Source organism: Colletes gigas, unplaced genomic scaffold (genome assembly GCF_013123115.1).
Source record: "Colletes gigas isolate AHSC1104 unplaced genomic scaffold, ASM1312311v1 Colletes_gigas_Sc00007, whole genome shotgun sequence".
Lineage (NCBI taxonomy): Eukaryota > Metazoa > Arthropoda > Insecta > Hymenoptera > Colletidae > Colletes > Colletes gigas.
In genome coordinates, this window is record NW_025106636.1 from 1,243,853 (window position 1) to 1,257,073 (window position 13,221).

Below are 13,221 nucleotides of genomic sequence, written 5' to 3' on the forward strand. Positions count from 1 at the left end.
TTGTCCAGTCATTCTAGTAAAAATCCGATGTCCCGCAGTTTAGTCAAGACCCAAACCCTACCGGATACATCATCCCGATCCGGGACACAATTTTACGCTCCTGAAAGGGCCGATGTGGCGGGAGACTCTGTGATGTGTCACTAGAGTTTTCTGCCCCCCGCCAAAGCGCCTGAGGATTATCACCATGGGGTTTTAGTCGATAAGAATCCGCCATTAATCGAGGATTACCCTTTCAGGTGTTGCGTGACCACGCGAACGTAGCCCCAGAAATATAATAATCGATAGGTAAATTAGGAGCGAAATTCAAAAGCGGATGGTTATGCGTGATTGAGAGAATATTGTTAAGGATGCGCGATGCTGGTGGCACGCGTGGGAAAGATCTTGGGTAGAGCTCGAAAACAGGAAGAGGACACCAATTAGCAGACCCCGAAACGAATCGCGAGTTTCTTGTAAGTCACGTAACCTCTTGAAAAGGCCTTGTCCTTTTGTTAGTCTTAGGAGCGTCGATCGACTCCAGAAATGCTGGCGACGCTAAGGAAGTCATAAATTTCCTTCAAGGGTTGTTCCCTCGATCCTCGGAGCAGAGCCTACTTTCTCTTCCCACGTGGGCACCCCGCTGTGTAACGGAAAAGCGCGACTCCACCGAGTTCCCACCACCACCCGAAGACGGAGGGAAAGTTAGACGCCGATTCGCGGGGGCGTGCGTGCATCGGAAGGACGGCCTACCGCTTGGATCTGATGCGTCCTCCACCCTGATTGGACTACGAGGATCTATGGGAGGACTAGGAGGATTTGGCCAACGACTTCGGCGAGGACCTCGGAGGTGACTTCGAAACGCTACGATTTTTCTATTATTATTGCGTCTCTAACCGGCCTTCGGACCAGTAGAATAAAGTACGAAGTTACCTAACGAAAGAGTTCTCTTGTCTAGTTTTATTAAATTCCCACACTCCGACAAGCAGAGCGGTTCTGCGCTCCACGGGCACCAACCCGCGTTCTTATCTCAAATTCCCCGCTAAAATACGCGACACAGGAGGACCCTAGGGTGTCCATGAGGATTTTCCCACGTTGAACAAAAAAAAAAAAGGAACTATGATGAGACCTTCTGTTTTACACGTGACACGTGACTGTCATTTAGTAATACTGGCGCTACCTATATCCCTAGGTATAATTCTCTAGTCATTACAAATATACTCTTTGTGTGAGTATGACGTGACTCATATTTTGCTATTATACGGTAAGTAAAGCAGTGTGGTAGCACCCTATTTGATGGTTGTCAAACTGAATTCCAGGACTTAATTGTCAAGTACAAGATATTATAAAAAGCCCAAGTAAGCAGAAATATTATAAATAAGAGGCGATTGTATTCGCTGGAGCAAAATGTTTCGTAGCTCGATTAACTTTGACAAATTATTAGGTAGGTTTCACAAACAATACCAGACGATGAAAATGTCCGACTTTCAGACGTAACAATGTTCATTAAATTTTTTTGCAGATAAAGCAACGAGTAATTTTCAGCTTGAACCTGACTGGGTTGCGATTCTTCAACTATGCGATTTAATACGTCAGGGCGATGTACAGTAAGTGCATATTATCGTCTAACCTGGAACTAATTTCCTAATCTCCTAACCTCTTTCTTTCTTAATAATTATGAAATGAATAATGTATTTTATATTCAACCTCTTAAACCAGTAATCACACACAAATAAAACAACAGCAAACCAGTTTTTCTTCCCATCCCTTGTTTATTGTGATACAATGAATATAAATAATGTTTCACGACAAAATAATTATTTTTTATTTTTAAAAACATTAAATGTCATATTTTGTATGTACGTAGACCTAAAGCAGCACTTGCAGCAATAAAAAAGAAAGTTACAAATACTAATCCACATGTAGCTTTGTATGCTTTATTGGTGAGTAATAACGACTAGTTGTTTGATAATCGACTTATTATTAAAATTATTAGATGATTATGAAGACATTATTCTTTGATACAGGTATTAGAATCTTGTGTCAAAAATTGTGGTACATTAATACACGATGAAATTGGTACAAAACAATATATGGAACAACTTAAAGAGCTAGTAAAGACAACAACTCATGAAAATGTCAAATTTAAAACCTTAGAATTGATTCAAGCCTGGGCACATGCATTTCGAAATAGTCCTAAATATAGAGCAGTACAAGTATGTTCATATATTCTATTTTATTTTTGTTAATATGATACATTAATAACAGCAGAAAATGTATATATTAGGATACGCTTAATATCATGAAAGCCGAAGGATATAAATTTCCTGCTTTAAAAGAAAGCGATGCCATGTTTATTGCATACAATGCCCCAGTGTGGGCAGATGATGATGTATGTCATCGTTGCCGCGTGACATTTGGAGTAGTGCAAAGAAAACATCACTGTAGAGCTTGTGGTAAAGTGTTTTGCAGTCAGTGTTCAAGCAAAGTATCCACTTTACCTAAGTTTGGAATTGAAAAGAAAGTGCGAGTTTGCGAAGCATGTTATGCCCAAGTTAATAAGTAAGCGCGAATATGTTTGTATTCTACATTATTCTTAACTTTATTCCTAATTTGTCCAATTTATTTCTATAGGCCGTCAACGCTACAAACTAAAGAAGTAGATTTACCCGCTGAATATCTCAACAGTTCATTGGCTCAACAACAACAAGTATATAATTTTTATAAAAAAAATGTTGATTATAAATTGAACAAAATATATTTAAAAAGTACGATCTTTTATTTTTACAGGTGCCGCCTAGAAAAACAGCAGCAGAACTCCAAGAAGAAGAAGAGTTAAATCTTGCTATTGCTTTAAGTCAAAGCGAAGCAGAACAAAAAGAAAAAGAAAAGAAACGAGCCACTAGGGCTCTAAAGTCAAATACAACCACTGTCAATAGGACAACGTATTCCCCGCCACCATCGCCAGTTAGTTTTTTTTTAAACTGAAGCTTCGTTCGGATATTGCGTAAATTTTTACTTTTTAGGGTCCTAGTCCATCGAAGTTACAAGAAGAAGAAGAGATTGAACCTGAACTCGCGAAATATTTAAATCGCAAATATTGGGAACAAAGACAAACCGTAATAGAAGAGCATGGTTCTAGAGCAGATGTTACCAGCCCTTCTGCTCCTAATATTAGTAGTCCTATGCCACAAAAGATTATAATCGCGAAGCAACAAAATGGAGAAGTTGACAGCCAAATGGAAGAATTTGTAAACGCATTGCGTTCTCAAGTCGAGATATTTGTTAACAGAATGAAGAGCAATTCATCGCGGGGCAGATCGATCGCTAACGATAGTTCTGTCCAAACATTATTTTTAAATATCACTGCTATGCATTCAAGGTTTGTTTTAAGATATGTCCGAAATGTACGTAAACTATATAAATTTAATTAACATTTGCGAATTTTTTACAGACTATTGAAATATATTCAGGAACAAGATGATAGTAGGGTATATTATGAAGGTCTTCAAGATAAATTGACGCAAATGAAAGATGCTAGAGCTGCGTTGGATGCTTTACGGGAGGAACATAGAGAAAAATTAAGACGACAAGCGGAAGAAGCCGAGAGAAAGAAACAAATGTTGATGGCTCAAAAGTTGGCAATCATGAGAAAAAAGAAACAAGAATATTTGCAATACCAACGTCAGCTTGCTTTGCAGAAAATTCAGGAACAAGAGAGGGAAATGCAAATGAGACAGGAGCAACAAAAGCAACAGTACATAATGGGTAAACTCGCATGCGTAATATGTAATTTCAATATAATTTTTGTTATATTACATATATATATATATATATATATATATATATATTGTTTAGGCGGTTATCAAGCTGTTTCTGGCTTTATTGGTCCATCTCAAGGTTCGCCCGTTCGTCACGTCCAATATCAAGGACCTGGATCTAATTATAATCCTATGTCTCCAACGAATCAAGGATACATATACGGACAGCCACCTGTGAAACAGTATCCTTTGCAAGGTTACAATATGCCACCAATGAATGCAATGCCGCCGCATATGATGGGGCCATTACCTAATCAAGAGCAACAACCAACCGATCCATCTGTTCAAGGACATGAAGCTATGGGTCGAGTTACTGTTTCTGGCCCCGGAATAGTGAGTCGTTAAACAAAATATTAGGGTTAATATTACATTTTATATAACAATTTTCTTTTTTATGTTTCTTTTAAAGATGCCTCAAATGACAAATCCCATACCGCAACTACAACAGACAGGCGGACATCAGATGGGACCACCGCCACCACAGCAAGGTCCGCCAAGTCATATGGCACAAACGCAACCTGCATCGGTGCATATGCCACCGCAGCAGGGTGTTCCACCGCAAATGCCTCAGTCAGGACCACCGAGTCAAATGGGTATTCCTCAAGTACCTCAGAGTCACATGGGTCCTCTACCTGCACAAGTTGGGCCTGGTGTGCATGGTCCCTCGGGTCAAGTTGTTGGCCTTCCACCTCAGATGGGACCACAGCAACCATCTTCATTGTCAGGTTCTCAGGGACCTCCGATGCAGCCTCACGTTTCGAACACTCCTATTGCGTCTCAAGGATCAGGAAGCCATCAAGTACCTTCGAGGACTACAGTTGGACCAATTATGGCATCGAATCAGACAATGCAAGGTCCTCAAGGGCCTGGTATAACAACGATGCAAGACATGCCTCAAATCCCAGTATCTCAGGGACAACAGTTACAATTCCAATCAACAACGCCTCTGCCGCCTGCATCGAACGAATCCGTACAATCGAAAGGGGACAAGAAACCTGAAACGGCAGAGCTAATTTCCTTTGATTGAAAGAATCGTATGCGAAAAAACATTTATAGAAGTGCATTTAAGGTAACCACCAGTTTAATATAAATTTCGATTTTAAATTGACACTATTTTAAATTACTCATAGAACTTGTTCTGCTCTTCATCGGATTGACGCAAGTTTATTTTTTAAGTTATCCATATTAATTATATCGGTGATATCTACCACATTTAATTCACATTCGTTTGGCAAATTTTATATATGCTGTGCAATGTTCTAATAAGTAATGAAATACTGTTTAGATTAGGGTATTAATTTAAAAATAAATATATCTACATATGTTTTATAGCCTCCAGTATAGGAGTATCTAATTATCACAAATCAATAGATCCGATGTGCTAAAAGAAAAAAAAAATATATTTCATTGTTGGAATTTATTTTAAGTTGTAGAAATTGCCAACAATAATATATACACATTTTAAATACAGGATTATGTTACATAATTGCTAGTGAGAAGTTATTTGTAATGTCTAACCAACAAAAACTTCCAATATACATATATATATAGTATATATATGTTAGATGAAAATGTATATACAAAATACTTATGCGTTATATAGCATAAAAGAACAAAAGAAACCTAGTTTCGTCAATGCCTGGCCTTTCACCGAATATAATATACCTTTGCAAGATTTAGTCTAAGGTGTTAACTTCTCTATTAAAAAAATTATGAAACATGAGATTTCTCCGGATCATAGATTAGAAAATACTTATAGTAAAAACCCTTTATTTCACAAATCAAAGACTTTCCATTAACACAAGACCACATATACATTTCCGCTTCTTTCTTAAATTATCTAAACACATTTTTAATTTAAACTACCTACGCATTCCTTGTTTTTAGAATCTATTTTTACAATCATACTGTTTCCACTTGTCCTTTCCTGCGCGGTTTCACTTCTTGCGGGCAGGTGAACGACGTTTCTTCAGAATGTTTTCTGATCACAGTCGATGATTCGCCATTAGTCGAACAGGCAGAAATTTGACTTTCTTTCGTCTCTTGGCATATGTGCGATATGCTCATCCCGTTTGACGTTAAAGACGCTTTTCGAAGGCGCATGTCTTCCAAAGGAATTTCTTCGCTTCGGGGCCTTGGCATTTTAGGTGAACTATCTCGAGATCGCAAACCGTTTTCTTGACTCTTCTCGTTCGAGCTATTATCGCTACTACGTTTAGATATTGATAACGCCAGACCCATGGTAGGTTTAGCAATATTTTCTCGACGCATTTGTGCCGCGAATCCAGGTACTTTGTTTACTGTAAACATTGGTCGCGGTTGATCTTTCTGTCTTTGTCCACGTCCCAATATACCTGGAATTAAATAGGCGCGTGTTTCATTCGCATTTTCTAGCTAGTGTGTGTGTTGAGTGACTTACGTTCGTGTCGTAAACCACGTAGAGCATAATTTGGCGGGGTTGAAGAGTGAGGCATGCTTGTAGGAATGTCGAGTAATCTTGCAATTTGATTCATTTTCTTTTGTCGTGCTTTTATCCTTCCTTTCGTTAGCCTTCAATGAAAAATGCAATTGATAATGCGATAGAATCGACACATGATAATCATATAGCGACAGCTCACCTTTGTTTAGCAGCCATACATCTAATATGATCGTCAAAGATAAAGTTTGTCGACAATAAGGGAACACGATTACCGGTACTGCTACTTAGAGGTTTATAAATTGTTAAATGTAAACATCTAGTGTCGTCTTTGTCACCCGCGACTTCGATATCTTGCAGAAAGCCCACCAATTTTGCCACTCCCCAACCGAGCTTGCTAGTATCGGGTTCGACAAGAATTAATTGCATAACATCGATAACCAGGAAACGGCGAATTTTTTGACCGTCTTTCCATACAACCGTGCATGCAATCAAGTCGCTGTTATCTGTTCGAAAGTACAATAACACAAATTCGGTATTTGCAAATGTCTGGATGCATCATCTGTAACTTAATAACGAGCTAAAAGAAATAACTTTTACTTAGATCAAGAACATTGTCGACTTGAACACAATGGGCTGGATTTGTCAGAGGCAGCTGTGTTTCCACTTCCATATTCAATGTCAAAGAAAGTTCTCTTATTAAAAAAAATACTCTTATAGCACGTCGTGCCCGTTCCACCTGTATGAACAATAATTTTATGTTTTGTTTGTCAGTTTAACGAGTTATATTCTATCCATATAGAAAGAATCGGAGTCGGAATAGAAAAGGTAGATACTAGGAGGCATTGGATAGGAAATTAAAACGGAAGTGTAGTATAAATAGACAAGATAATAGAAAGTTAATCAGAAATACAAATATAGGAATACAGAGTCTAAAACTAGGATTGCTATAGAATAATACATATTTGAAAAATAGAATAGGGAAAGTTAAGTAAACATGTAGTTGGATTAATTAAGGAAAGAAAAGTATGGATGGATGTGAGGGAGTAACTTTTAAAAAACCAAGTCACTTTTCTTGGCCGCGGAGGCTGAAAATAAAATCTTTCTATATACATATCTATCATATCTATAACATACGCTACAAGAAAAAATTTTATATATAATATATTTACTTCGCCACATGGTAATCTTTTGGTAAATTCAATGCCCGTCATCGGAGTTCCAGTTGGCGGTAATAAAATATTACTGTCCATCATTAACCACTCGACGTTTAAAGGTCGTTTCTGAATTTCACTGTATTCGTCCTCAAACATGTCTAAGAATATGTCTTCGCTCTAAAAGCATAATAAAAATAATTTTCTTTGTGAATAGATTTTCGATAAATAGAGAATAATTAGTTCTCGTAGCATACCTTATAAAAATTCTTTAACAATGACGTGCTTTGTTCTTTGACTGCTTCAACGGCTGCCAAATGTGAATCTTTTAACATAGTTTGTCCTTCCGCCATTATTAATTGTATTAACAGTTTAATCGTCAATTCCAGTGTAATGAGCCTCACTTTTGCATCTGATAAAAATATCATTTGTAAAAACGTTAATTATTAGTAGAAAAATTGAAGAAGCGACTTTGAAAATGTACTCACTTGTTTGGCAACTTAATGTTATAATGTTGATTAGTCTATCTATTAAAATTTCGTTATATAAACTTGTAGCGTTTCGTGAACTGAATAAAATTGGGTCCAAAGTTTTATGTTCTATGCCCTTAAAAAATTGCCCCATTAGAGTAATGTAACGTGCCACGGTATAAAGTATTATCAATGCATGCTGCTTACCTGATTATTAGCTAGAGCATAAAGTAAACATAAACCAAATAATGCAGCATAATCATTTTCTGTGCAAGATAAAGAATTTAGGATTGTTTCTAAAAATGGTTTATTTGGCAATGATTCATTTACATTTTTTGGCGTCTGAGGTGTTAAAGGGCTTTCCAGTGCCAATCTTTGTTCTTTCTCTTCATCGGTTACATTTAAATGTTTGATTTCTTCTAAATCTTTACTCGGAACGTCTAGTTGTTCCGGACTTTGTACAGTAGCATCTCCCATTGAAGCAGTATTAAATGATGTACTAGGTTGATTTATTTCTGTTATTTCCGTAGCCTCGTTTTCGGTATTATCGTTACTTTCGTCTTCGCAAACTTCATCCAATATGCTCAAGGACTCGCTTAAATTTTCAAGAGACTTCTCTAAACTCTCTTTCGGCGGTGAGAAAGCAATTGATTTGTTTGATGTAATATCACCATATAGTTCAAGCACTTTGCTTGCACCTGTTTCAATAGTTTCTAAATCTGATAGTAACATTACTGCTGCTAGCGTATGTACAAGAGGTCCGTGAGAAACTATTAGAAACACTTGAGAAAGTAGAAATAGAGCTACTACAATGCTTACATGCTTTCGCTCTTCCTATCGATACACATTACTACCGTATGAAATAATCATAAATTTATTAAGCAAGAATATACCTGATTTTGGCACAAAAGATTCTTATGTCTCATGAGCGAATAAACGTACAGCGGGACTAACAATTTATGAAGCAAGTGATCCGACAAAACTTTATTCAAGTCGGATATATTTAAACATAGTATATCATTTAAATAATGTAAATGATCTAAATGCTCTGCTACTAAATCCGATAATCTGTTTTGACTCTGATGGCTGAAACAATGTACATAAAGAAATTTCTTTCCAATATAATTATTTAAATTTCATTAGTAATTTTTTCACTTACTCAGCATCATTTCTGACACAAGTGTCAAGCTCTATAATGTGATTACCAATAAACCATACAAGATTACTGAAATAAGGTGCTGCAGTGCGATCTCTTATAAATGCGAGCATGGAGGCATCTTCTACACGATACACATTTAAAGTTAAGGTTCGCACTGCTATACGAACCATACCTTCGGAGTGGTTAAAAAATTTAATTGCCTCCGTATACAATGGAAAATCATTGGTGTGCTGATAAAAGAAACAAATTAAACGATATCCTCTTTTATATGTGTGTCTTGTGCGAAACTCAAGTAATGAAGATGAAACAATGCTCACAGTAAAAAGCATACTACGAATCGATTGAACTATACACACATCCAAAGCATATAACATCAGATTAACATACATTGGCAGGTATTGTAAAAATTATGAGCATGAGATTGGCTAAAGTGAAAAAATAGACACAGAAGATTATTACGTGTACCTCGTTTACCTCATTATAGAAGAAATGAATGGTATGCGCATTTAACTTCAAGCTTAAAGTTTTTAAGAAACTGATATAATATGCCATCACTTCCTCATCGCTGAAGTCGAATTTGTGCACTATTATACTGTTTACGTGATTGTTGCTAAGTAAGTAATCTAAGATAAATATATTTCGATTAATTCGTCGTATTAAAAGCAATAAAGAGGAATTATATTGTTAAGATTCCTTATAAACTTACACAAAGAGGTCTCATTACGTATATTTTCAAACAATATATTTAATGTTTGTAGCAACTGAACACATACATAGCTTCCGCATTTTTGTTTCATAATACGCAGGAAGAACGAAAGCATATTTTTCTCCAAAAAGAAGCTGAGAACAAAAAATAAAATCATCAATAAAGTCATTTGTTATCTTTTGCAAGAAAATTTGAATCAATTAGGAATTCGTATTAATTGTGCTTACTCGAACACGCTACTATCGTTTTGGTCACCCCATATTAAAATTTCAGCTATAGAACGGAGGGTTTCTACCAATAATCCTCTATTGTTTTCAGACACAATCTGGTTCTTTGATAAAACATTGTACAGATATCTGCGTGTAACAACAAAGCAGAATTTAAAAACTGAAGAAATTTTATATGTTCATATACGTACTTAAGGTGCTCCAAAGAATGAGGATTTTTGGGCTTCCAGAGCCCTCCTCCAAACCAACTTCGACTTCGAAACATTGTTTAATATTGCAACTGCATCTGGGTGGTGCCTTACATAAAATTCATATGTAGCTCTTTTTTATCATTAGAGAAATAGTGTCAACATTTGTTATTTTTTATTCAAATTACAAGAAATCCGGTATATTAATTCGTGCTTATTAGCATCTTCGTTAACGTTGAAACTATCGCCGGAAGAGTAATAAAAGTCAACACATTGTTCAGGTTAGATTTTTTGTTTGTACACTGTTTGCTCTTATCATTGCTCTAATTATTAATCATTGTATTACTCGCAAGTCAGCGTTTACTTTGTGTACACATTCTTCTAATCGCGCTACATATAAATTTTTGGAGCAAAGTTAATTATACACGTAAAATTTTGTACAACGCAAAACGATGCCTATCCTCCATTACTAAGCGGACTATGGAATCGTATGTTAGGTTAGTCATTATCATTTACTGTTATTATTTACAGTCTTTGTATCAGAAGACTGTGTCATTCTTATAAAAATAAATTTGTTTAAATAATCGTCAGGTTTTTTAAAAACTGTATTTACTCGCACGAACAAAGCTTGAAAAAGAACAAAGGACGCATTCCAATAGGATTTAAAGATAGATTAGTTGACAATTGACGAAGTATATGTCGGACTATTTATATTTAAGAAATCTCGAATGAATAATTAACGATGAGAGTATTGGAATTATATAGTGGAATTGGTGGAATGCATTACGCGTTTCAAGGTGAGATACTGTGTTGTTACCTGTTGCTTCGCATTGCCCAAGCGAACATAACCTATGTTTTTCAGTATAGTTTTTTCTATTAATCATTAAAAATTTTATATTTTCAGAGAGCGGCGTTAACGGTAGTGTTGTTGCAGCAGTTGATATAAATACTATCGCAAATAACGTATACAAGAAGAATTTCCCAAATGTTTTACTTATAAATGGTAATGTTCAGTCATTATCAGCAAAACAGATTAATGACTTGAATGTAGATACTATATTGATGAGCCCTCCGTGTCAACCTTATACAAGGGTAGGACTTCAAAAAGACATATCGGACAACAGATCGTCTTCGTTATTTCATGTTCTCTGTCTTATACCTCAAATAAAAGGGTTAAAATATATATTACTTGAGAATGTTAAAGGGTTCGAAAAATCTGAAATGAGAAATATCGTGTTAAAATGTATCAATGACTGTGGATTTAATCATAAAGAATTAATCATCAGCCCGTGTCAATTTGGTATTCCAAATACTAGATACAGATATTATTTACTAGCTAAGAAACAAAATCTTGAATTTTGTTTGGATAATCTTACATTAAATTTTCAACTATCAAAAGATGCTTTAAATTTTTTACCAAAAAGTAAGCACAGGTTGTTAGCAGATAAAAATTCTACGCAAAATTTTGATGCGGATAAAATGTGTTATAAAATAGAGAACATTTTGGAAAATGTCGAGGAGACACAGTATCTAATACCAAAACAATTACTGCAAAAGCGAGCATGGTTGTTAGATATAAGAACATCGCAAAGTAACGGGTCTTGCTGTTTTACAAAAGCCTATGGTCATTATGTAGAAGGAACAGGATCTGTGTACTGTCCATATTCAGAAGAATTAATTAAAGAAACATTTTCAGAAGCTAGCAAGCACAATCAACAATCGTTAAAAATATCAGAGACTCTAGAAAAATTAATGTTACGATACTTTACACCTAGAGAAGTCTCCAGGTTAATGTGTTTCCCAGAAAACTTTACCTTTCCAGAACAGATTACACGTAAACAGAAATATAGATTATTGGGTAATTCAATTAATGTACACGTAGTTAGCAGGTTGATATTTCTATTATATACTGAGAAACAAATTATATAAATCCGTTCATAAAAATATATATGATTTTTTAAATATGTATATCCCTCGCTTGATATGAAATATCTCGGTGAAAATATTTGCAAAAAAGTGATAGACGTAATTTACAATCGAATATTTAATATAAAATTGATTTCAATATAAACAAAAATCATTCATACATATATATTACATAACATTATACATATATTAGCAACCTAATTTCTATATTGCTTTATATCATAGATTTCCTCTGTATCCCAAACTCTCATATAGGATTATTTTAAATCCAATACTTTTATTACGTTACAGCACTTGCGTATTTGAATTATTTTACATTGTTTCCAATTCGGGTGGAATGTGAATCTTTTTCTCTGCCGCAAATTTTTTCAATGCTTGATATTTAGAATGCCAGGATTCTATTTCTTCTCTCATACGATTGTTATCTTCCTGCATAGCTTCCATATCACGGTATTCCTGTGTTTTTTCTGATTCTAGCTCATCCTTTTGTTCGATTCTTTTGATTCGACAACTGGCTGCGTATCCTCTGTTTTTCAATGTGCGTCTACGTTGTTTCATACGTACAATTTCTTCCCGTGATAGACCTCGTAGTTTTAACTGTCTGTTCAGATCTCTGACTGATATTGTCACCAGTTCATCGTCACTAATATCCAAACAGGGGCCTGGCGAAAGTGGATCCTATATATAATGATACAAGAATGAGTTTCATCGAAATTTCATTAAAAGATAATTAATTTTAATCAACTTATTCGACCGAGAATAAAATGCAACGATCGTGTTTGGTAAATATTTTATGACGCTACCAATTATATGGAAAATTTCTATTTTTATAAATATGAAACTCATTGTTATGTACTTCATAAAACTGCATTCTTTCCATTCGATGCGAATTATAAATGAATAGTTTAACTTATTATATGTCCTGTTTGTATGTTTTAAAAAGACATACAACTGTATCGAGAAAATATCGATAATAGTGTGTGCAGGGAAGGGGTACGTAACATACCATTTTTATAGATCGTTTTCCTTCCATGAAAACTTTTCGCAACAGAATTCTTTCAAGTTTCAATGTCGTGTAGCCACCGAAACTTCAATTTTCTTTTACCTTTCACGCTTTCAGGAAAAATTTGCTTAGTCATTGTAGAATCTCATGCAAGTCAGTTCGCCATTCGTTCAATGGC

General features: G+C 35.4%; 4 protein-coding genes across 6 annotated transcripts; 2 read left to right on the plus strand and 2 right to left on the minus strand.

The window, feature by feature from the left end:
• Positions 1-1,099: 1,099 nt before the first annotated feature.
• Positions 1,100-4,979, plus strand: LOC122396418 (hepatocyte growth factor-regulated tyrosine kinase substrate). 2 transcript variants are annotated; one of them, XM_043394788.1, is made up of 12 exons: positions 1,100-1,165; positions 1,293-1,417; positions 1,496-1,580; positions 1,841-1,916; positions 2,001-2,189; positions 2,261-2,535; positions 2,608-2,683; positions 2,764-2,940; positions 3,000-3,355; positions 3,428-3,741; positions 3,832-4,127; positions 4,204-4,979. In XM_043394788.1, the coding sequence occupies exons 2-12, from the start codon at positions 1,381-1,383 to the stop codon at positions 4,819-4,821; spliced, it is 2,499 nt and encodes an 832-aa protein (XP_043250723.1). In that variant the 5' UTR covers positions 1,100-1,165; positions 1,293-1,380; the 3' UTR covers positions 4,822-4,979. The 2 variants fall into 2 exon arrangements, with proteins under 2 accessions (XP_043250723.1, XP_043250721.1); XM_043394786.1 differs by lacking the exon at positions 1,100-1,165 and having other exon boundaries at positions 1,248-1,417.
• A 297-nt stretch (positions 4,980-5,276) lies between these two features.
• On the minus strand, positions 5,277-10,595 carry LOC122396417 (protein CLEC16A homolog). Its single transcript, XM_043394785.1, has 14 exons — positions 10,118-10,595; positions 9,927-10,055; positions 9,700-9,833; positions 9,459-9,616; positions 8,994-9,223; positions 8,728-8,920; positions 8,042-8,668; positions 7,853-7,970; positions 7,622-7,776; positions 7,383-7,544; positions 6,811-6,949; positions 6,413-6,716; positions 6,214-6,344; positions 5,277-6,148 (listed from the first exon to the last, which is right to left on the minus strand). Exons 1-14 carry the CDS (start codon positions 10,189-10,191, stop codon positions 5,697-5,699), a joined length of 3,006 nt encoding a protein of 1,001 aa, XP_043250720.1. The 5' UTR covers positions 10,192-10,595; the 3' UTR covers positions 5,277-5,696.
• LOC122396419 (tRNA (cytosine(38)-C(5))-methyltransferase) lies at positions 10,485-12,120 on the plus strand. Its single transcript, XM_043394789.1, has 3 exons — positions 10,485-10,611; positions 10,706-10,911; positions 11,019-12,120. Exons 2-3 carry the CDS (start codon positions 10,857-10,859, stop codon positions 12,041-12,043), a joined length of 1,080 nt encoding a protein of 359 aa, XP_043250724.1. The 5' UTR covers positions 10,485-10,611; positions 10,706-10,856; the 3' UTR covers positions 12,044-12,120.
• Positions 12,121-12,251: 131 nt separating this feature from the next.
• On the minus strand, positions 12,252-13,216 carry LOC122396420 (transcription factor MafG). Of its 2 annotated transcripts, none has more exons than XM_043394791.1 (2): positions 12,897-13,009; positions 12,252-12,718 (listed from the first exon to the last, which is right to left on the minus strand). In XM_043394791.1, exons 1-2 carry the CDS (start codon positions 12,918-12,920, stop codon positions 12,353-12,355), a joined length of 390 nt encoding a protein of 129 aa, XP_043250726.1. In that variant the 5' UTR covers positions 12,921-13,009; the 3' UTR covers positions 12,252-12,352. The 2 variants fall into 2 exon arrangements, with proteins under 2 accessions (XP_043250726.1, XP_043250725.1); XM_043394790.1 differs by lacking the exon at positions 12,897-13,009 and adding an exon at positions 13,047-13,216 and having other exon boundaries at positions 12,257-12,718.
• Between the last annotated feature and the right edge of the window lie 5 nt (positions 13,217-13,221).